The 26,283-nt window shown below is 42.8% G+C and overlaps 1 protein-coding gene across 1 annotated transcript in view; it reads left to right on the forward strand.

The window, feature by feature from the left end:
• cntrl (centriolin) overlaps positions 1-26,283 on the forward strand; it is a gene marked incomplete at its 5' end in the record, with an annotated part of 174,056 nt that overhangs the window by 116,082 nt on the left and 31,691 nt on the right. The window contains 6 exons of the mRNA XM_084308086.1: positions 16,864-17,021; positions 17,271-17,386; positions 19,114-19,187; positions 23,124-23,234; positions 24,669-24,801; positions 25,943-26,073. Of these exons, the coding sequence (XP_084164212.1) occupies positions 16,864-17,021; positions 17,271-17,386; positions 19,114-19,187; positions 23,124-23,234; positions 24,669-24,801; positions 25,943-26,073 (723 nt within the window). The remainder of the gene's footprint in view (positions 1-16,863; positions 17,022-17,270; positions 17,387-19,113; positions 19,188-23,123; positions 23,235-24,668; positions 24,802-25,942; positions 26,074-26,283) is intronic.

Raw genomic sequence — 26,283 nt, forward strand, 5'->3', positions numbered from 1 at the left:
CGTCGCACTCGACGGTACAGTGCCAAACTCTGACAATTCAGTTATTAATTCGCACGCGGTCTCAATGCTATTCTGGGGCCAAACAGGCCATACTTCACCGCACGTCATATCGTGGGTGAGCCTTCACGTTGGTTACTAAGTTTCTGACTAAGTAAGACTAAGTGCCTCTGTATTCACTTGCGCCATATTTATATGCACGGTGAACAAATAGTGCCACTCTCATTTCTGTCGCCGTATCCCTGGGCAGGGCCGGGGCTAGTACAGACATGTCTTGTCGGTAACTTTGAACTTGACTCCGGGGGCTGGTCCCCTGGCGCCTGGTCCTTTGTCCAATAGGAGAATGAACTATTATGGGCTATAGTAGGCTAAAGGGATATTCCGTGTATATGTACAAGGAATATACAAGGGATATCAAACGATATACAAATACTATTCAATATATATCAACAAATAAATATATATACTCGGTTTAATCTGATCCTTCGTAACAGCCGCCCCCTAATTAGTCCCACCTAATTAGCTAAGCAGAGACAGATTAACCGCACTGTCCACTACTCAATGTCTGCTGTGAGGGTCAGTCAATTCACAAAGTCATGGGGTCATGGTCGTCATCGATGGTATCGGGGAGCCTTGGCAGTTCTATTAGCCTCGCCACGGGTCGGGTGTAGGTCCGCCCTTGGACGAGCACTTCAGCTGCTCGGACCTTTCCGTCGGCACCGGTGATCACTTTGCTTACGCGGCCAGCCGGCCACATAGCTCGGGGTAGTGACTGGTCGATAATCATGACGACTGTTCCTTCTGTCAAATTGTCTCTCTCCTTTACCCATTTCTGGCGGGTCTGTAGAGACGGTAGATAGTGGAGTAGGAAGCTGTTCCAAAACTTGTCAGCCAATACTTGACTGTACCTCCACATTCTTCGGCCGTTCGCTTCTTCAGGCCTGTACATTGTCTGGGGTAGCGCGGGGTCCAGCCGCCCCACCAAGAGTGTGTTGGGGGTGACTGGGTCGACATCTGCTACATCACTTGAGACGTAACCGAGGGGCTTTGAGTTCAATACTCCCTCGATCTCCGTGAGGACTGTCATTAAGACTTCTTCCGCCACGGTCTGGGCCCCAAGCACGGCGTACAGGGCTGTCTTTATGGAACGTACTTCTCGTTCCCAAGTTCCACCGAAGTGAGGTGCGTTTGGGGGATTAAACTGGAAGTCAATCTGGGATGGAGCGAGGTGGGTCTTAAGTTCTGGGCCCATAGCTTGGAAGCTCTCTCTCAGCTCTCTTTCTCCGCCTTTGAAGTTTGTCCCGTGATCAGACAACAATATAGACGGTTTGCCTTTCCGTGATGTGAATCTTCGGAAGGCCATAAGGAATGAGTCTGTGCTCATGGTTGGAAGGAGTTCGATATGTATCGCTCGGGTGGTCATGCATTTGAATACAATACCCCACCGCTTCTCGGTTCCTCTTCCTTTCTTTATATACAGCGGGCCGAAACAGTCCATACCGGTGGAGTGAAAGGGCTTGTCGCCGAGTCGGAGGCGACAGGGAGGTAGGTCTGCCATCCGGGGTATACTGGGCTGTGCTCGCCACTTACGACAGTCTAGACAGGTTCGCTGGAAGCGCCGCACTGCTTCTCTCCCTTGCAGTATCCAATAACGACGTCTGATCTCCGCGAAGACTCTCTCTGCCCCTGCGTGGTGCACATCCTCGTCGTATTTCTTTATGATCAGCTCTGTGACCTTGTGTCGGCTGTTCAAGACTATCGGGTACTTGACGTCATCCGGTAAGTCTGGGGCTCTCCGCAGACGACCACCCACTCTGATGAGACTATGGGCGTCGCTCTCGGGTGCTAGGTGGAGCAGTCTTCTGTCTGATGGGACGGGCTTTGCTCCCTGTAGACAGTCCAGCTCATCGGGGAACGAGTCTCTCTGGGCTCGTTGTAGTAGAAGAAGTTCTGCTTCTTCGTAGTCAGCTGCTGAAATGTCAGTAGTGGGCTGAACCTCTGGGTGGTGCCACAGAAATGTCTTTAGCTGCGCACTCTCTAGGGTGAGGCAATCGTCTATGTCGGGGTCTGTGGAGACGAGTGTGTTCAATCCACAGAACATAGATTTCTTGTTTTCGGCCTCCTCTTTACTCGCCTCCCGTGGGGTGGGTGTAGGCCACTCTTCTTCCGGGAGCTTGAGAAACGCTGGTCCGTCACTGTAGAGGTTGTGACGGGTGAGGTCATCCAGGGACATTCCCCGGGTGATGACGTCAGCTGGGTTGTGTTTTGTGTCCACATACCTCCAGCTCGCTACTTCTGTTAACTCTTGAATCTCTGTGACTCTGACTCCCACGAAGACCTTGTATCTGCACGAATCAGACCGGATCCATGTGAGTACTGTCGTGGAGTCTGACCACAAGATTGTTCTTTGCACCGGAATGGTGAGTTCACGTTGGATTAACGTGGCGAGCTGCGCTCCTGCTAGGGCTGCGCAGAGCTCTAGACGCGGGATAGATTGTTGCTTTCGTGGGGCTATTCTTGAGCGAGCCAGGATGAAAGCAGTATGTATTTCTCCTCCCTCCTCTTGGGCACGCAAGTAGGCCCCCGAACCGTAGGCTACTTCGGAGGCGTCGCTGAAAACGTGCAGGTCCATCTTGCATGTCTCTGGCCTCACTGTGGGTGGGAAGTAGCTGCGGCGTATGTTAACACCTGGGAGTGAGCGGAGTTCCGTCTCCCACTCTCTCCATGTGGATGCAAGGTGTTCGGGTATGGGGTCGTCCCAGCCCTGGTCCTTGTCCCATAGTGCTCTTACAATCATCTTTGCCCTGGTGGTGTAAGGTAGAATACATCCCAACGGGTCATATTGTCTGGCGAGTGTTCTGTATACACTCCGTCTGGTGGTCGGTAGTGCCGTCGACCTTCCCTGCTCCTTGGTCAGGGGTTTGTGTCTATAATGGAGCGAGTCTGTTTTGAAGCGCCAGACTAGTCCTAGTGTCATTTCTTGGGCTTCTCCTGGGATGGTCGCCATCCAGGTCTCGCTGCTCGCTGCCTTGTCCTCGGGGGAGAGGCTGCGCAATACTTGCGGGTCGCTGCTGGCCCACTGCCTGAGATCAAAGCCGCCTTTGATCAGGGAGGCGCGGAGCTTGAGTAGAAGAGCCTCGGCTTCTTCTGGCGTCGAGACGCTTTGCAAACAGTTGTCCACGTAGAAACTATTTCCTACACTTTGTCGGACCTCTTCATCTGCTGCTGGGTCCTCTGCGACGTGTTTCTGCAGTGCAAACGTAGCACAGCATGGGCTGCATGTGGTTCCGAAAGGGAGGACTTCCCATTGATAGATGGCTGGTTGCTCATCCCCGATCATCTCTCTCCATAGGAACCGCAGCAGGGGCTTGTCCTCCTCCACTAGTCTCACCTGCAGGAACATCCCTTTGATATCTCCGCTGATGGCCGCCTTGTCCTGGCGGAAACGTAGTAACACGCCTAGTAGAGAGGGGCCGAGTGTTGGGCCGGGCAAGAGCTCTTTATTCAGATTTTGTGATCCGATCTGGTAGCTGCAGTTGAACACAATACGATCCTTGCCGTTGTGGTGGACCTTGTGGTGCGGCACGTACCATGATTCGGTCGTCTGATCGGCCTCTTTAATGTCAATTTTCGTTATGTGTCCCGCTGTGATTAGCTTGTTAATCTCAGCGCTGTACACAGTCTCTTGAGCGGGGTCTCTGGCTAGGCGCCGCTCTGTGTTCAATAGATACCGCTCCGTCGCTTCTTTTGTGGCGTGAAAGGTAGGCATACCCTCTCGCCTCAGGAGTGGAGTTGCGTATCTCATCACTCCGTTGACGTTGACTCTCTTTGTCCCTTGCTCGAGGAGGGCTATAGCGTAAATGTCTTCCTTGGAACGAATGTCTTTCTTTTCGTTCTTAAAGGGCATTGTCTCTAGTGTCCATAGCCTCTCGACATGCTGCAGGAGAGTGGTGTCTTCTTCTGTCACTCTGGAGTGGAGGCAGTTAGTGGCTGCTGTTCGGTTAAGAGACTTAGCGAGGGGGCCTTGTAATGTCCATCCTAGGCGGGTCTCGACTGCTGCAGGACAGCCTCTGGGTCCTGTGTGGACCCGGTCTATCGGGACTATGAGGTCTGCATGGTCGGAGCCTATCAGCAGGGTCGGGGTGGCACCGTCTATGAGCGGGATAGGTAGTTGGCGCAGGTGCACATATTTATCCATCAGCTTGGCGATGGGGTAGGTGTACTGCGACAGGCCTATTTCTTGGCTGGTGAAAGCATCAGTAATCCTATACCGTCTCTCTGGCTGCCCGCTTGCTGCGATAGTGAAGGAGACATTCTCGCCCTTTATCATCTTTAGATCTCTTCTTATTGTCCGAATCGTCATCTGGTTTTCGCTCCCCCGCAGCCCCAGCTGGGCCGCAGCGGACGCGAGGAGAAGGGTCTTCTCTGACCCGTCGTCAAGGACGGCGTAAGTGTCCATGACCTTATCTTGGTAACTCAGTGTTACGCGGACCACCTTTAGGAGCACCTGGGCGCCCCCGCTGCTGGCGGGGTCAATGTACATAACACTTGCCTTTGTGCTGCTGGAAGGTGCAGGCTTTCTTCTGTTACTGTCGTGTAGGACATCTAGGTGGGCTCCGTCACACCGACTACACCTCTTCTTTAAGCGGCAATCGGCTGCCATGTGACTGCGCGCACATCGGTAACAGCGTCGGTTGGACTTTATCCATTGACTCACTTCTTCAGCGGTCATCTTCTTGAACATGTCACATTGTGACAACCAGTGTTCCTTTTCGCAGTACGGGCACACCATCTTCCACTTCTCTTTCATCGAGGGGGTACTGTGGTTCTTGCTGCTCGGTACTGATTCTGATTGGTGCATGACAGTCACCAATCTTCGGCCATCGTTTGCTCTCCTAGGTCCCTCTCTGGAGCTTGGTGTGCTCCGCACGAACGTATCCAATCGTAGGCTGCTGACTTCTCTCGCCAGGAAGTCGGCTAGGTCTAGGAGGGATGGCTCGGGACCGTTAGGATCACGGTGGTCTCTTTGCCGCCTGAAGCGCTCTTGTCGGGCGGGCGGCAGCTTCTCTAAAATCCTCTCGACATTAGAGTTTGCGTATAGTTCGTGCATACCCTTTTCTCGTTGCGCCCCCAGCATCCCTACCAGGGATTGTACTTTGATAGACAGGTCGTCTAGTGAGCGATTGTCTGTTGCTGGGGGTAGGCGGTCAATATGCCTTATCTCTTGTATTACGTAATCCCATATGCGTCCATATCTTTGGTCGAGCGCTGCTAGAGCCGCTGTGTATGGGGTAGTAGAGGTGGCATAGGCCAGCGCTATGTTGTGCGCTCGGGGCACCTTGAGGTGCTTCAATAGGATAGCATACTTGTGGCGTTCATCAGCTACGTCAACCATCATTGTCTCTAAGCACATCCGTAACTCCGTGTACTGTGCTCGGTTCTCATGGGTGAAGTCTGGAAACGTCGGTGTGCCAATGTATGACGCCGTAGATGGCTGGCACATCGGTGAGCGTTGGAAGAGAGGCCTCCTAGGCGAGTCTCCTCTTACGCCTCTCGGTGGGCTGGTACCGGCAGGGTACCATGGCCCGCGTATCCAGGTGCTATTCCTCGGGACTGGTCGTGCGTCATGCTCACCCGTGAATAGAGTCGGGGGTCTGTAGCGCAGAGCCGCGGGGGTAGAGCCTGGGCTGTACTGGACCTCCTGGTCCTGTGGAGTACTGTGCTGCTGTCGGGCTTGACTCTCCTCCTCTCCCTCTTCTTCTTCTGTCAGGTCATCTAGATCCTGTAGTCGTCTATTTAGCCTCTCCGCGGTGTACACCGTTCCTTCCTTGTAGCTGGGTCTCACTGGGACCGGTCGGGGAAGGGGTTCGGAGGGGGGTATAGGCTCTCTCTGGTGGTCGAGTTCAGGGTCGCTTGATCGGTTAGGGGAGGGTGCCCTTGACCCGTGTCTTGACGAGGCCCTGGAACCCCGTGCGGAGGGAGGGGGTGTTGCCTTGGCGATCAGCTGCTCCATTAGCTGCGCTTGTATTCTGTCGCGCTCTGCTTCTCTTTGGGCACCGGCAGCGGCACGCTGGGTGTCGGCCCGGTCTCTTGCCATATTCTCTTCCGTCTGAAGGCGTCTAATCTCTAGACGTATACGATCTTCGTCGCTCCGTTGCTGCGCTTGAATGCGTTCTCTTTCCATGGAAGAATGTTCGCGCTCACTAAGCGTCTGTGCTTGGAGTCGATCGCGCTCTGTTGAGGCTGCTAGGCTGGCGAGGAACGCCTGTGCCAGCATCTTGTCCGCCTCGCTGGGGGAAGACGCTGGTTGAGGTGATCCGCTCCTGGCAGTACTCGTTGGAGATGCGTTCTCCTGCGGGGAGTCCTGGAGCTCTATCTCCTGGGCGCTCTCCTCTTCTTGTACCGTGCAGAGTTCCATCTCTGGAGGGTTGTCTTCCTCCCGGAGCTCTCCGGGGACTACTTCTTCGGTCTTGGCGGGGGGTAAAGTCGTGTCAGTTCCCTCCTGGTCCCCACCGTGAGCTTGGTCAGTTACATTAGAACCCACTAGGGCCTCTGTGGTCGGGGTATCCTGGTTGATAGGGTCGGACATAATTTTACTTTCTACTTTTACCGCGTTTACCGTCTGTAGAAGGCTAGGTAGTATACTGGCAGCGTAATCCTCTAAGTACTGAGGTGGCTGCCGTCTACGCTGCGGGCGATCTACTTTAGGAGGACCGTTTTGTGGAGTGTTCATCATAGGCCATTTCAATATTAATACCACTATATTAATATTACACTAGTTACCCTCCGGCTCGAAGGACCAATTGTAACTGAGGGGTACAATTCCCTGACTGTATTGATAAGTATGGTATCATTAAACCACTACCGCTTTATGTACTTTAACTACTGGCCATACAGTACACGATATATGAATATGATGAACACTTCCCACAATGAAATCGGTTCCAGTCAAAGGTATTAATCAAGTATTTAATGGAGCAAAAGGTACATATGATACTTATATTACATTTGATTGCACTTGTAAGGCAAATGAGTATTCGTAGGCAAATCAACACTGAATGTCCATTCTCTGGTTACGCAGGAGGCAAGTATACAACCTGGCTCTTAGGGAATTATATCTATGGTACACTTAATGATATAGCGGGATATACTGGAAGGGGTCCTCCCGGTTGTAAGCCGGCAGGGGGGGTAGGAGAGCTGTCGGTAGTAGAACGTCTGGTCAACGATATCTAGGGAGACTTCGAGTACAGAAGACAGTGCGATAGACTCTTGATCCGCAGACGAATACAGCTTGGTTCTCTTGTAGGCTGTAGCTCCACAGTGAAGAAAGCTAGGCGGCCTCAGGCTCTCTGAGCGCCGACTCGACCTTGACTCCTCTCGGGGGTAAATCCAACACTCACAGGCGTCGGCGATTATCCGCTCCACAAATCACAGTACCAAAGCAGATATATATTCCAGCCGCACAGGGCTATGCAGACGTCGGGTAGGTAATCCAGTGTACATGTCCATTCGGTCCTCGCCTAGATCTCCTCGGATGAAAGCGCCATGTGGTCGGCCCAGCCTGGATAAGAATCTAGCTAACACGAGGAAGCGTTGGAGATGCTGGTCACTTTAGAACTCTAACCGCACGATGCACCATACACAATAGACTATTATTAACTTAATAGAAATACGTCGCACTCGACGGTACAGTGCCAAACTCTGACAATTCAGTTATTAATTCGCACGCGGTCTCAATGCTATTCTGGGGCCAAACAGGCCATACTTCACCGCACGTCGTATCGTGGGTGAGCCTTCACGTTGGTTACTAAGTTTCTGACTAAGTAAGACTAAGTGCCTCTGTATTCACTTGCGCCATATTTATATGCACGGTGAACAAATAGTGCCACTCTCATTTCTGTCGCCGTATCCCTGGGCAGGGCCGGGGCTAGTACAGACATGTCTTGTCGGTAACTTTGAACTTGACTCCGGGGGCTGGTCCCCTGGCGCCTGGTCCTTTGTCCAATAGGAGAATGAACTATTATGGGCTATAGTAGGCTAAAGGGATATTCCGTGTATATGTACAAGGAATATACAAGGGATATCAAACGATATACAAATACTATTCAATATATATCAACAAATAAATATATATACTCGGTTTAATCTGATCCTTCGTAACAGAAAGGATAAATGTGTAATAAACATGATCAGCTCAGTGAATGCTTTTAAAAGCAAGCTCACCATGTGGGCGAGAAGGCTGCAACGCAGTGACCTACGCGACTCCTCACATGCAAGCAGAACTTCAACGTCAGGGTGAGGACACCGCACAGTTTGATTGCACACATTATGAGGAGCAAGTTCAAAGCATCTTGTCAGAGTTTGATAAGCGCTTCACAGACTTTTCAATACTTGAACCTGTTGCAAGCTACATGTGTTTTCCATTTGGAACTGTAGGTGTGGATGACATCACATCCAAAGTGGCCACACTGTTTAATCTGGACAGCCATGCTGTGGAGAACGAGATCCTCATCCTCACACTTCAAACTGACATTGAGATTAAAGCCAGGGCAACACAAGGGATGAAGGCAGAGTTCTGGGAGCTACTGCTGCCTGAGAAGTACCCCAACCTCAGGAGATGTGCCATGAACTTAACAGCATGTTTTGGATCAACCTACCTGTGTGAGTCTGCTTTCTCTCACATGAAGATCATCAAGTCCAAGTACAGAACCACATTAACAGATGACCATCTTGTGGACTGCCTGAGGCTTGCAACCAGCTCCTACAACCCAGACATTGAAAAACTAGCTACCTCTTCCCAGTGCCAGCGTTCTCACTAAGGTAGAGACATTAAAAGAAAAAAAAAACAGATAAAGGAGAACTATCAGTGACTGTTGACAGACCTTTTTGTGGAATTGTTTTTTGATTGTATTCCATTTTGCAATGTGACAGCTCTGTTTACACATCATTCCTATTCCTTTTTTTATTGTACATATATTTTTATTGTATTGTTCCACTTTTGCTTTGGCAATGTAAACACATGTTTTCTCATGCCCATTGAACTGAGTGTGTGTGTTGTCAGTGTGTATGCAGAGTGTGAAATAAACTTGAGAAGTTACAGTTACAGTCTTGTCATTCTTGTAAGTCCTACACTACACTGTTACAATGATATATAAAATAGCATATTATATTATATACCCATTCAATATGCACATGACAGAAAATATTATATGCCATATAATATTGTCTGTCATGTGCATATTAAATGAGTAATACTATTACTACTAATACTAGCCTTATGCACCTTATGACACTGAATACTGTGAATATATTTTTCAGTTAGTTAGAATCTAACTAACTGAAAAATATATTCACAGTATTCACAGTGTCATAAGGTGCATAAGGCTAGTATTAGTAGTAATAGTATTACCCATTCAATATGCACATGACAGAAAATATTATATGGCATATAATATTTTCTGTCATGTGCATATTGAATGGGTAATACTATTACTACTAATACTAGCCTTATGCACCTTATGACACTGTGAATATATTTTTCAGTTAGTTAGATAGTAAATTATATTGACATTTGTGTTGTTTTTACTACCTGTACCCCCCCCCCCCCTTCCCCCATGCTGCTATTATGCCTGAATTTCCCCAAGGGGATCAATAAAGGAATATCTTATCTTATCTTAGCCGAGAGTAGGACAAATTCCCCGGCCGCGTCCTAAAAGTCTGTGCCGACCAACTGGCCCCGGTATTCACTGACATATTTAACCTGTCCTTAGAACAGGCTGTCATCCCCACCTGCCTGAAGAAGTCCACTATTATCCCTGTACCCAAAAAATCCAAGCCTGCTTGCCTCAACGACTACCGCCCTGTAGCTCTCACCTCCATAGCCATGAAGTGCTTTGAGAAGCTAGTAAAGGGCTACATCTGCTCCTCCCTCCCCATCAACATGGACCCCCTGCAATTTGCATACCGCCCCAACAGGTCCACGGAGGACGCCATAGCCCATGTGCTGCACACAGCAGCATCACACCTGGACAAGAGGCAGGGGAACTATGTGAGAATGCTATTCATCGACTACAGCTCGGCATTCAATACCATAGTCCCCTCCATACTCATAGCCAAGCTCAGGGACCTGGGCTTGAACTATGACCTGTGCCAGTGGGTCTTGGACTTCCTGACGGGCAGACCCCAGGTGGTGAGAGCAGGCAACTGCACCTCCTCATCCATCACCCTCAACATAGGGGCCCCCCAGGGCTGTGTTCTGAGTCCCCTCCTCTACTCCCTGTACACACACGACTGTGTGGCTCAGCGGAGTAGCAATACAATCATCAAATTAGCTGACGACACAGTGGTGGTGGGCCTGATCTCTGCCAACGACGAGAGGGCCTACCTGGAAGAGGTCAAGGTCCTGGCGGGATGGTGCCAGGAAAACAGCCTCTCCCTGAACGTCAGCAAAACAAAGGAGATGATTGTGGACTTCAGGAGGTCGGGGGTCAAGGACTACAGCCCCCTCAGCATCGACGGGGCACCGGTTGAGAGAGTCAACAGCTTTAAGTACCTCGGAGCCTACATATCCGAGGACTTGACATGGACCACACACATTGACAGTGTTGTGAAGAAGGCACGACAACGCCTCTACTTCCTCAGGCGCCTAAGAAAGTTCCAAGTCAGTCAGAAGATCCTTAAGAACTTCTATTCATGTACAATAGAGAGCATCTTGACTGGCAACATCACCTCCTGGTTTGGGAATAGCACTGCACAAGACCGAAGCAGACTACAAAGAGTGACACGTTCAGCCGAACGCACAATTGGAGGGGGGCTCCCCACCCTCCAGAACATTTACAACAAGCGTTGCAAGGGCAAGGCTAAGAGAATCATTAAAGACTCCAGTCACCCGAACAACTGCCTCTTTGAACTGCTGCGGTCAGGCAAGCGATACCGGAGTCTCAAGGCGAGCACAGAAAGACTCAGAAGAAGCTTCTATCCCCAGGCCATCAGGCTGCTAAACGAACAATGAACAACACTACACAACAACAACCATCAAACGCACATAGCACACACATCCACACGCACACACTCACTTTAAACAAACACACTGTAGCACCCACTCCACACACTTTATAGCACACACCCACTTTAAACAAACACACTGTAGCACCCACTCCCCACACTTTATATTTATTGATGAAGGATTGCACTACAACTCGTACACCTTACTGTAAATTGTACCTAAATTGTACCTCATCCCATTTCTGCTTGCACTATATAGTACTGTACATTAGTACACTGCATAGTATTGTATATTATATGGTAACTCAGTTACGTCTATTCTGCATCGAACATTGTACATATGTCTATACTGAATACTGTGACCTCATTTTCTACTTCTAAATTACTATACTATGTTATTTGATATTTGATTTGATACTATCTTGTCTAGCACAGTCTCTGGAGCGTAACAGTAAGAAGCATTTTGTATGAAAGTATTCTGTACTTCTGTATGACAACTATTAAAGAAACTTGAACTTGAACTTGAACTTGAATTTGGGCTGGTAGCTCTCGGCTAGGTGGCAAATTAAAAAGTAGATCTTGGTTCAAAAAAGGTTGGGCACCCCTGGCCTAGACCAAACCACGATTCAAGACAGAGAGGGTCAGGTCACCATCATCAAGTCACTAAGCCATACCCTTAAAAGAAACATATGTTTGAATAAAGTGTAAACAAGCATAGCCCTGATTTCTAGCTCTGAGGTTGGAAGACAGTGATTATAAAAAGATATATTCCTTTTTTTTCTCTTACGTATGTAATACATGTATAATACTGTGTTCACTATGCCTAAATACAATCTGAAAAGAAAAGAGAAGGGGCCCCTGGAATGTGAAGAAGGGAGTAACCCAGAAGACCTTGAAGCCGGGATGCGAGGGCTGTTCAGCGTACAGCGTACACACAGAGTGCATGTCCTGTCAAAAAGGCATATATACTATATACTAATTTTCACATGTATGTTATGGAAACACATTGTAACCAAGGTATATTGATATATATGTTTCTTTATTCTCTGCTTAAAAAACATATAGTATGGAAGGACTTTTTCAATACTTGATCTGATATGTAACTACAAGTAATGAAAGTATGGGAAAGGAGGAGTATGATTATGTACTGTACACGTACTGTACACTGATTGGAGCTATGTACTGACAAAAAGGGTATGATCGTATGACGCGACGGACCTGCGTATAAAAACATACAGGCCCAGGCTCTGCAGACAGATTTTTGGAACCTCTTAAACTTTTATGATAAATTGTGCTTTTCATTTTTGTAACTCTTGTAACTTTTAATTAAAAACTTTATAAAACTAAAATCTCTTTTCTTTGTGTTACTTTTGCTAAAAGAAACAAACTGGTAAGCTTTAATATCATTTTATACTTATTAGCACCCATTCAATATCATGCAGTGTAAAGTGAGACTCTGAACATGGCAGAAGCGCTGCACGACTCCACCTTATTTATGATGTATAGATCCTAGGTGTAATGGTTACAGATGTCATTCTTCTCTCTAAAAAATAGCAAGAGACGTAAATAAGAATCGGTAATCTATTTGTATTCAATGCTATATAGACTAATGATTCCAGACAGTAAGCATTTAGAAAAAGATTATCGCACTCATTTGAGCTCCGACGATGAACTCTCACCAGTCGCAGTTTGACGGATGAGGAAGGGATAATCACCTGATTGATGACAAAACCTATTGGTAGATTTACTAAGGACAGACTTGTCAAATAAATCTTCCTTATGAAATAAAATACAGATCTCGCAACCCTTACCATCTGACCTACATCAGTGCCGAGGGGGGTAGAGACGAGCATTCGCTTTAGCAGGCCACTTGATAACAAATTTTTTTTTAGATTCACTGGGTTCTGAATGTCAAGGCATCGCAGGACGCTGCTTGATGTCAAGATGAGCGGACCACTGAGTGATGGGTTTATCAAACTGACCTGATATAGTGTGGCTTGATACACAAACTCTAACCTTAACCAACTTCGAAAGAGTGCCTAAGCTTAACCGTCGAAAGAACTTGCAGTCACACGATTGGTGCACATATCACATGACCAGAAACGTCAGTGGCCAATCAGATTCGCAAATCGCACAACTGCGTTGGGTAAAAAAAAATCGCATACACGCGGAGGGGACACGTGATGCAAGGCTTGGTCCTCACTGAAGCCGACCAGTGGGAGGCATAGTCTAGCAACGTTCGAGACAGGGGAGGGGAGAATTGAAGGGAGAATTGGCAAGGCGAAATTGGGATGGGAGAAAAATAGAAAAATAATGAGAAAAAGTGGATAAAAAAAATAAATATTGTAAGGTACCTTTTTGGTCTCACTGTCTCTGATCCTGCTGACTCCACCTCTACTTCACAAATATGAATAACTACATTTCCCAGAATTACAAGAATTCTACAAGCCAAACCCACCAGCTCCAGTAAAAAAACAACTAATTAGCTTATTATTGTTTAATATTTTCACTTTCTTACTAAATGAATGTTAATAATTAATAATAACACACATACATGTAGATATTAATATCTCCCTCTGAGACACACATACATGTAGACATTAATATCTCCCTCTGAGACACACATACATGTAGATCTTAATATCTCTTTGAGACACATACATGTAGACATTAATATCTCCCTCTGAGACACACATACAGTACATGTAGACCTTAATATCTCCCTCTCAGACACACATACAGTACATGTAGACATTAATATCTCTCTGAGACACACATACAGTACATGTAGAACTTAATATCTCCCTCTGAGACACAAATACATGTAGACCTTAATATCTCTCTGAGACACATACATGTAGACATTAATATGTATCTGAAACACACATACATGTAGACATTAATATCTATGAGACACACATACATGTAGGCCTTAATATCTCTTTGAGACACATACATGTAGACATTAATATCTCCCTCTGAGACACACATACAGTACATGTAGACCTTAATATCTCCCTCTGAGACACACATACATGTAGACCTTAATATCTCTTTGAGATACACATACATGTAGACATTAATATATCTCTTTGAGACACACATACATGTAGACATTAATATCTCTCTCTGAGACACACATACATCTAGACATTAATATCTCTCTCTGAGACACACATACATCTAGACATTAATATCTCTCTGAGACACACATACATGTAGACATTAATATCTCTCTGAGACACACATACATGTAGACATTAATATCTATCTGAGACACACATACATGTAGACATTAATATCTCTGAGACACACATACATGTAGACATTGATATCTCTCTCTGAGACACACATACATGTATACCTTAATATCTCTTTGAGACACATACATGTAGACCTTAATATCTCTTTGAGACACATACATGTAGACATTAATATCTCTCTCTGAGACACACATACATCTAGACATTAATATTTCTCTCTGAGACACACATACATGTAGACATTAATATCTATCTGAGACACACATACATGTAGACATTAATATCTCTGAGACACACATACATGTAGACATTAATATCTCTGAGACACACATACATGTAGACATTAATATCTCTCTCTGAGACACACATACATGTAGACCTTAATATCTCTTTGTGACACATACATGTAGACCTTAATATCTCTGAGACACATACATGTAAACATTAATATCTCTCTCTGAGACACACATACATCTAGACATTAATATTTCTCTCTGAGACACACATACATATAGACATTAATATCTATCTGAGACACACATACATGTAGACATTAATATCTCTGAGACACACATACATGTAGACATTAATATCTCTCTCTGAGACACACATACATGTAGACCTTAATATCTCTTTGAGACACATACATGTAGACATTAATATCTCCCTCTGAGACACACATACAGTACATGTAGACATTAATATCTCTCTGAGACACACATACAGTACATGTAGAACTTAATATCTCCCTCTGAGACACAAATACATGTAGACCTTAATATCTCTCTGAGACACATACATGTAGACATTAATATGTATCTGAAACACACATACATGTAGACATTAATATCTATGAGACACACATACATGTAGGCCTTAATATCTCTTTGAGACACATACATGTAGACATTAATATCTCCCTCTGAGACACACATACAGTACATGTAGACCTTAATATCTCCCTCTGAGACACACATACATGTAGACCTTAATATCTCTTTGAGATACACATACATGTAGACATTAATATATCTCTTTGAGACACACATACATGTAGACATTAATATCTCTCTCTGAGACACACATACATCTAGACATTAATATCTCTCTCTGAGACACACATACATCTAGACATTAATATCTCTCTGAGACACACATACATGTAGACATTAATATCTCTCTGAGACACACATACATGTAGACATTAATATCTATCTGAGACACACATACATGTAGACATTAATATCTCTGAGACACACATACATGTAGACATTGATATCTCTCTCTGAGACACACATACATGTATACCTTAATATCTCTTTGAGACACATACATGTAGACCTTAATATCTCTTTGAGACACATACATGTAGACATTAATATCTCTCTCTGAGACACACATACATCTAGACATTAATATTTCTCTCTGAGACACACATACATGTAGACATTAATATCTATCTGAGACACACATACATGTAGACATTAATATCTCTGAGACACACATACATGTAGACATTAATATCTCTGAGACACACATACATGTAGACATTAATATCTCTCTCTGAGACACACATACATGTAGACCTTAATATCTCTTTGTGACACATACATGTAGACCTTAATATCTCTGAGACACATACATGTAAACATTAATATCTCTCTCTGAGACACACATACATCTAGACATTAATATTTCTCTCTGAGACACACATACATATAGACATTAATATCTATCTGAGACACACATACATGTAGACATTAATATCTCTGAGACACACATACATGTAGACATTAATATCTCTCTCTGAGACACACATACATGTAGACCTTAATATCTCTTTGAGACACATACATGTAGACATTAATATCTCCCTCTGAGACACACATACAGTACATGTAGACCTTAATATCTCCCTCTCAGACACACATACAGTACATGTAGACCTTAAAGGGGAACTATTTTACTATTTCTTTCACTATTTGGGGACTTTTACACAATTCCTGTGAGTCTATGGAACACCTCTGTAATATATATATATTTTTTATTCATTGTTTTGTATTTCTAATCAAGTCCTCAAAAACAGCATTTTTCTACCTCAAGATCTCGAGCCGTTTTGAGCCTGGGCTCCAGGTCCAGGTCCAGCCACTGTGTGGAGCTCATCTTCTATCTCAACATTAACATGCAGCGGTGTCTTTCTGACATCACAAATCATCACATTTTCAAATGACTCAGTTCAGTGAGGGTGAATATTGTGAGAGGAGAATTGGAAGAATGCGCCAATATGAGAATTTTGAGACATAGATCATATTAATATAAGTTCACATAGCTAGGAAACAATGCTAAACACTCAAAAAGGCCATTTATAAGATAGTTCCCCTTTAATATCTCCCTCTCAGACACACATACAGTACATGTAGACCTTAATATCTCCCTCTGAAACACGCGTATGTAGATATCTCACCCAGTGAGCTCAGAGCACCCCTGGAATACTGTAGGTGGGGATTCAATGTCTTGCTCAAGAACATTTCGACAATGAGGGACACATTAGTTACAGGGGTGGAACCTCTGACCTTCTCTGTGTCCCCGTTGTGTCCAGGCCGTCCAGACGGAGGCAGAGCAGAGGACGGCAGAGCTCCAGCTGCTGCAGAGGGAGGTGGAGAGAGGGACAGGAGAGAGGGAGGAGAGGAGGAGAGAGCGGAGCAGTCTGGAGGAGCAATGTAAACACCTGGAGGCCAGGCGCAGACACGCTGACAGGTACACACACACATGCACACGCACACATTTTTCAAAGTTTCAAGTTCAACTACAAATATGATTAAAAAAATATATACACAAGGCATATTAAAATATACACAAAGAATATTAAAATATACACAAGTTCATATACACAACAACAAACCATATAAATTGCTGGTAAATTGCCATATCTTCAATATTATTTTCATGGTTTATGTTTCTGTGTCCAAAACATTGTATATATTATATATTTGAAGTGTGTTCCAGATGTGTCTCAGTAGTAGAGCTGGAGCTGATCAAACTGAAGGAAGAACAGAGCCACACCCATCTCCTCAAACAGGAAGTAGTCAGAGATGCAGCAGCCACTCAGGAGAAGCTACAAGGTATGGCATTATCATCAAGAGACCATTGGCTTGTTCAAGATGGATTTCGGTTTGCCTCGACTAGTAGACGAGAGTAGCCGAGTGAAGCCGGGGGAGGAGTTAAGAGGGCGGACACTGCCGATTTCACGAGAGCCCCTCGCCTAGTCTCGCGCGGCAGATACGCTTTCACGTCACCACACACACATTACACACCTGTCCAGCTCATTATAATGCGATGGCCGTGTGCAAAATTAGATCAGATTCAAATGTACAGCACACCATATACTGCTACAGTGGAATATACTATTCATATACCATAATGTATACCATCTTGTTGCGCGCTCCTGGCCGCACACACACACAACACACTGCTGTATGTGTGTGTGTGTGTGTGTCTGACAGCTTGAAGTTTATCATGATGATATGATGATAACGCATAACATAATAAAGTCTTCAATCAATCAATCAAACGTCTCATAACTCCCTGGCTGTCACATGGCTGGTGACTGACAACTTTTCTGAGCCAATAGGCGCTTTGCGCGACCGTAGCAAGTCGCTTCCCAGCCGGGAGCAGCCGGCTGAGAGGTACTGTGGAGCCTCGCTCTGAATGCTGCGCGCGGCTCGCTCCCGCGGGAGTTCCGCGCCTCGCCTCGTCAGGTTTTCAGAGCAAATCGGACAACATTCTAACCGTCATGCAACGCGCTTGGCGAGGCAGTAGTAAAACCTGCGCAGATCTGCGTCCGCCTATCCCATCTTGAACAAGCCTCATTTCTCTACAGATACTAGGCTTGTTTGAGATGAGTTGGATCTGACGCCATGGGCTATGTATGGAAAATTGTGGTCACTCACTCACTCACTCACTCACTCACTCACTCACTCACCCACTCACTCACTCACTCACTCACTCACTCACTCACTCACTCACTCACTCACTCACTCACTCACTCACTCACTGTGTGTGTGTGTGTGTGTGTGTGTGTGTGTGTGTGTGTGTGTGTGTGTGTGTGTGTGTGTGTGTGAGTGTGTGTGTGTGTGTGTGTGTGTGTGTGTGTGTGTGTGTGTGTGTGTGTGAGTGTGTGTGTGTGTGTGTGTGTGTGTGTGTGTGTGTGTGTGTGAGTGTGAGTGTGAGTGTGTGTGTGTGTGTGTGTGTGTGTGTGTGAGTGTGTGTGTGTGTGTGTGTGTGTGTGTGTGTGTGTGAGTGTGTGTGTGTGTGTGTGTGTGTGTGTGTGTGTGAGTGTGTGTGTGTGTGTGTGTGTGTGTGTGTGTGTGTGTGTGTGTGTGTGTGTGAGTGTGTGTGTGTGTGTGTGTGAGTGTGTGTGTGTGTGTGTGTGAGTGTGAGTGTGTGTGAGTGTGAGTGTGAGTGTGTGTGTGTGAGTGTGAGTGTGCGTGTGCGTGTGTGAGTGTGAGTGTGTGTGTGTGTGTGTGAGTGTGTGTGTGTGTGTGTGTGTGTGTGTGAGTGTGTGAGTGTGAGTGTGTGTGTGTGTGTGTGTGTGTGTGTGTGTGTGTGAGTGTGTGTGTGTGTGAGTGTGAGTGTGTGAGTGTGTGTGTGTGTGTGTGTGTGTGTGTGTGTGTGTGTGTGTGTGTGTGAGTGTGTGTGTGTGTGTGTGTGTGTGTGAGTGTGTGTGTGTGTGTGTGAGTGTGTGTGTGTGTGTGTGTGTGTGTGTGTGTGAGTGTGTGTGAGTGTGTGTGTGTGTGTGTGTGTGTGTGTGTGTGTGTGTGTGTGTGTGTGAGTGTGTGTGTGTGTGTAGAGGAGTCTGGGGTGTTATCTCTGCTGAGTGAACAGGTGGAACAGAGGAGGAAACAGCTGGAGGCTGTAGAGCAGGTACAAACATTATAAACATCATATCCTGTTTAATAAACACCATATCCTGTTTAATAAACACCATATCCTGTTTAATAAACACCATATCCTGTTTAATAAACACCATATCCTGTTTAATAAACACAATATCCTGTTTAATAAACACCATATCCTGTTTAATAAACACAATATCCTGTTTAATAAACACCATATCCTGTTTAATAAACACAATATCCTGTTTAATAAACACCATATCCTGTTTAATAAACACCATATCCTGTTTAATAAACACAATATCCTGTTTAATAAACACCATATCCTGTTTAATAAACACCATATCCTGTTTAATAAACACAATATCCTGTTTAATAAACACCATATCCTGTTTAATAACACAATATCCTGTTTAATAAACACAATATCCTGTTTAATAAACACCATATCCTGTTTAATAAACACCATATCCTGTTTAATAAACACCATATCCTGTTTAATAAACACAATATCCTGTTTAATAAACACCATATCCTGTTTAATAAACACAATATCCTGTTTAATAAACACCATATCCTGTTTAATAAACACCATATCCTGTTTAATAAACACAATATCCTGTTTATAAACACAATATCCTGTTTAATAAACACCATATCCTGTTTAATAAACACAATATCCTGTTAATAAACACCATATCCTGTTTAATAAACACCATATCCTGTTTAATAAACACCATATCCTGTTTAATAAACACAATATCCTGTTTAATAAACACCATATCCTGTTTAATAACACCATATCCTGTTTAATAAACACCATATCCTGTTTAATAAACACAATATCCTGTTTAATAAACACAATATCCTGTTTAATAAACACCATATCCTGTTTAATAAACACCATATCCTGTTTAATAAACACAATATCCTGTTTAATAAACACCATATCCTGTTTAATAAACACCATATCCTGTTTAATAAACACAATACCCTGTTTAATAAACACCATATCCTGTTTAATAAACACAATATCCTGTTTAATAAACACAATATCCTGTTTAATAAACACCATATCCTGTTTAATAAACACAATATCCTGTTTAATAAACACCATATCCTGTTTAATAAACACCATATCCTGTTTAATAAACACAATATTCTGTTTAATAAACACCATATCCTGTTTAATAAACACAATATCCTGTTTAATAAACACCATATCCTGTTTAATAAACACAATATCCTGTTTAATAAACACCATATCCTGTTTAATAAACACCATATCCTGTTTAATAAACACAATATCCTGTTTAATAAACACAATATCCTGTTTAATAAACACCATATCCTGTTTAATAAACACAATATCCTGTTTAATAAACACCATATCCTGTTTAATAAACACCATATCCTGTTTAATAAACACAATATCCTGTTTAATAAACACCATATCCTGTTTAATAAACACCATATCCTGTTTAATAAACATCATATCCTGTTTAATAAACACCATATCCTGTTTAATAAACACCATATCCTGTTTAATAAACACCATATCCTGTTTAATAAACACCATATCCTGTTTAATAAACACCATATCCTGTTTAATAAACACAATATCCTGTTTAATAAACACCATATCCTGTTTAATAAACACAATATCCTGTTTAATAAACACCATAACCTGTTTAATAAACACAATATCCTGTTTAATAAACACAATATCCTGTTTAATAAACACCATATCCTGTTTAATAAACACCATATCCTGTTTAATAAACACAATATCCTGTTTAATAAACACCATATCCTGTTTAATAAACACCATATCCTGTTTAATAAACACAATATCCTGTTTAATAAACACCATATCCTGTTTAATAAACACAATATCCTGTTTAATAAACACAATATCCTGTTTAATAAACACCATATCCTGTTTAATAAACACAATATCCTGTTTAATAAACACCATATCCTGTTTAATAAACACCATATCCTGTTTAATAAACACCATATCCTGTTTAATAAACACCATATCCTGTTTAATAAACACCATATCCTGTTTAATAAACACAATATCCTGTTTAATAAACACCATATCCTGTTTAATAAACACCATATCCTGTTTAATAAACACAATATCCTGTTTAATAAACACAATATCCTGTTTAATAAACACAATATCCTGTTTAATAAACACCATATCCTGTTTAATAAACACCATATCCTGTTTAATAAACACCATATCCTGTTTAATAAACACAATATCCTGTTTAATAAACACCATATCCTGTTTAATAAACACCATATCCTGTTTAATAAACACCATATCCTGTTTAATAAACATCATATCCTGTTTAATAAACACCATATCCTGTTTAATAAACACCATATCCTGTTTAATAAACACCATATCCTGTTTAATAAACATCATATCCTGTTTAATAAACACCATATCCTGTTTAATAAACACAATATCCTGTTTAATAAACACCATATCCTGTTTAATAAACACAATATCCTGTTTAATAAACACCATATCCTGTTTAATAAACACAATATCCTGTTTAATAAACACAATATCCTGTTTAATAAACACCATATCCTGTTTAATAAACACCATATCCTGTTTAATAAACACAATATCCTGTTTAATAAACACCATATCCTGTTTAATAAACACCATATCCTGTTTAATAAACACAATATCCTGTTTAATAAACACCATATCCTGTTTAATAAACACAATATCCTGTTTAATAAACACAATATCCTGTTTAATAAACACCATATCCTGTTTAATAAACACCATATCCTGTTTAATAAACACCATATCCTGTTTAATAAACACAATATCCTGTTTAATAAACACCATATCCTGTTTAATAAACACAATATCCTGTTTAATAAACACCATATCCTGTTTAATAAACACCATATCCTGTTTAATAAACACAATATCCTGTTTAATAAACACAATATCCTGTTTAATAAACACCATATCCTGTTTAATAAACACAATATCCTGTTTAATAAACACCATATCCTGTTTAATAAACACCATATCCTGTTTAATAAACACCATATCCTGTTTAATAAACACAATATCCTGTTTAATAAACACCATATCCTGTTTAATAAACACCATATCCTGTTTAATAAACACCATATCCTGTTTAATAAACATCATATCCTGTTTAATAAACACCATATCCTGTTTAATAAACACAATATCCTGTTTAATAAACACCATATCCTGTTTAATAAACACAATATCCTGTTTAATAAACACCATATCCTGTTTAATAAACACCATATCCTGTTTAATAAACACCATATCTTGTTTAATAAACACCATATCCTGTTTAATAAACACCATATCCTGTTTAATAAACACCATATCCTGTTTAATAAACACCATATCCTGTTTAATAAACACAATATCCTGTTTAATAAACACCATATCCTGTTTAATAAACACAATATCCTGTTTAATAAACACCATATCCTGTTTAATAAACATCATATCCTGTCTTATAAAGATACCTCTCTATATAAATACCAATAGTTATTAGTCTTATGAAGATAGCTCCCCTATATAAATATCAATAGTTAGTAGTCTTATGAAGATAGCTCCCCTATATAAATATCAATAGTTAGTAATCTTATAAAGATAGTTCCCCTATATAAATATTTAGTAAAAGTAGTTAGTACTTTTATATAGATACTGTAGTTCCCCTATATAAATATCAATAATTAGTGAATGTCTTATGACATATGTGTGTGTGCATGCACGTGTGTGTGCGCGTGCATGCCTGTGTGTGTGTGTGTGTGTGTGTGTGTGTGTGTGTGTGTGTGTGTGTGTGTGTGTGTGTGTGTGTGTGTGTGTGTGTGTGTGTGTGTGTGTGTGTGTGTGTGTGTGTGTGTGTGTGTGTGTGTGTGTGTACTGTGTATGTAGGAGCTGTGTGTGTCCAGCAGGGCTCTCCAGAGCAGCAAAGAGCAGCTGCAGGAAGCAGAACAGACCAGACTACAGCTGGAGGAGCTGCAGAGAGACTTAACACACACACAGGTACTACACACACACACACACACACACACACACACACACACACACACACACACACACACACACACACACACACACACACACACACACACACACACACACACACACACACACACACACACACACAAACACACAGGTACTATACTATCAACAGGAATTAAAGAAAATAAAACATCTTTTGACTGAAATGTTTGGGTCAGGGTTAGTACTGGCTTGGGTTAGTCAGGGTTTGTATTGGGGTAACGATTGCTGCTGTTCTCTAACACAGCCATCAGGTTTAAATACTGTAGACCAGTGGTGCTCAGACTTACTGTACTGTTCTCTAATGCAGCCATCAGGTTTAAATACTCTAGTTTAAATACTCCAGACCAGTGGTACTCAGACTTAATGTACTGTTCTCTAATGCAGCCATCAGGTTTAAATACTCCAGACCAGTGGTACTCAGACTTAATGTACTGTTCTCTAATGCAGCCATCAGGTTTAAATACTCCAGACCAGTGGTACTCAGACTTAATGTACTGTTCTCTAATGCAGCCATCAGGTTTAAATACTCCAGACCAGTGGTACTCAGACTTAATGTACTGTTCTCTAATGCAGCCATCAGGTTTAAATACTCCAGACCAGTGGTACTCAGACTTAATGTACTGTTCTCTAATGCAGCCATCAGGTTTAAATACTCTAGTTTAAATACTCTACACCAGTGGTACTCAGACTTACTGTACTGTTCTCTAATGCAGCCATCATGTTTAAATACTCTACACCAGTGGTACTCAGACTTACTGTACTGTTCTCTAATGCAGCCATCAGGTTGAACATTCTCACTGATTCCTGCAACTGTTTCTCAACCCAGTAACATCCCCAACCCCCTGTCTGTCATGGTGCCCCCCTCACTGCTATTATTGCTTGTTGTATGTATATATATATTGTAATAACATGTATGTCTGAAATGCTTAATCCTAAATTATTTTTAGGATGGTGGAACATTCCATTGCGGCTTGGCGCGCCTTCTGAATCTGTTGGCAATCTGCGCATGCGTATGGGGAGTAGGTGCTGAAAAAGGGACTTTAGCTCGGCCGATTTAGTTCCGATCAATTTGGAATAGGTCGCGCCGTGTTCAGGAGACTCAGGCGCATAAAAGTCTATTCGATCATGTCTCTAACACCCACACAGCCGTAGCTGCAACCACTTACATCAAAGCTCTCATCCACATCCATTAATTTGCTCCCCCCGCAATCTCCTCCATGATTTCAGAATCCTGGAAGTGTTGTGGTGGTCTATAGGGCAAAATCACAAGAAGTGTATAATTATGGTCACTAAGGGTTTCCCCTGGCAATTCAAATAAGCATTCTCTCTCTCTCTCTCTCTCTCTCTCTCTCTCTCTCTCTCTCTCTCTCTCTCTCTCTCTCCATCTCTCTCTCCCCCTCTCTCTCTCTCCAGGGCATGTATCAGTCAGTGTGTAAAGAGGAGAAGGTTTGGTCATTGAGACTGAAGAAGTTGACAGCTGCAGTGACAGAGCTGGAAGACAGGAGGCGCTGCCTCACCTCGCAGCAGGAGAGACTCGCACAACTCAGTATGTACTTACTTACTCAGTATGAGCAACTTACATTGAAATGAATGGGTGGACATCTTGCCATCCTTCATCCAGGCTATATAGTACCTCCATGTTTGTGACGTGTTCAACTATCTGAGCGTCCATGATAGCACTGAATAAGAGCCCTTCCCACAGAAGAGAATGATTCATTATTTCATTAATGAATTACATAATTATAACATATTCCTGTATCCAGTATCTTTGGTATTGCTGTCTGCTGGTTAGTTATGGCATTATTACCTAAGGGAATGGATTCAGACGGTGTTAACTACCCTAGTTATGACCCATTGCTAATGTTAGGGTTAACTACCTGTAGCAAATATCCCATTGCTAAAGTTAGCAATTATTACCTGTAGCTAATGACCCAATTGCTAACCTTAACATTAACTACCTGTAGTTAATAACCCATTGCTAACATTAGTGTTAACTACCTGTAGTTAATAACCTATTGCTAACATTAGTGTTAAGTACCTGTAGCTAATAACCCATTGCTAACATTAGTGTTAACTTAACTACCTGTTGCTAATAACCCATTGCTAACATTAGTGTTAAGTACCTGTAGCTAATAACCCGTTGCTAACATTAGTGTTAACTACCTGTAGCTAATAACCCATTGCTAACATTAGTGTTAAGTACCTGTAGCTAATAACCCATTGCTAACATTAGTGTTAAGTACCTGTAGCTAATAACCTGTTGCTAACATTAGTGTTAACTACCTGTAGCTAATAACCCGTTGCTAACATTAGTGTTAAGTACCTGTAGCTAATAACCCATTGCTAACATTAGTGTTAACTACCTGTAGCTAATAACCCATTGCTAACATTAGTGTTAAGTACCTGTAGCTAATAACCCATTGCTAACCTTAGTGTTAACTACCTGTAGCTAATGACCCATTGCTAACATTAGTGTTAACTTTTAACTACCTGTAGTTAATGAGCTGTAACAATATATCTGTTGTAAAACTAAACCAGCCTGAACCGTGTCAGTCAGCCCTGCCTGATGAACACATACAGAACATACACACTGATCAACATAAAAAACACTCTCCCTCTATCTCTATCTCCGTCTGTCTTTCTTTTTGTTTGTCTCTCTGTGTCTCTCTCTGTTTTTCTACAAACAGGCCAGGAGCTACAGCATAAAGAGGAGGGGCTACAGCATAAAGAGGAGGGGCTAGATCAGAAAGAGGCAGAGCTAGAGCGGAGATGGTTTGAACATAGTTCTGAGGAGAACGGAGAGAAACTGACTCTACAGGTTAGAAGGCTTTAGTGTCTGTGTGTGTAATAATAATAATAATAATAAATTACATTTCTATAGCGCCTTTCAGGAAACCCAAGGTCGCTTCACAATCAAGAGGGCTAGGGAAAGGGGGCAATAGGGGAAAAGGGGGGGGGGGGGGTGCGGGCACCCTTGTGTGTTTGTGTGTACCTGTGCAGTGTATGTTAATCTCTGCTCATAGCATGT

This window comes from Notolepis coatsorum, assembly GCF_963971535.1.
Source record: "Notolepis coatsorum genome assembly, chromosome: 2".
NCBI lineage: Eukaryota > Metazoa > Chordata > Actinopteri > Aulopiformes > Paralepididae > Notolepis > Notolepis coatsorum.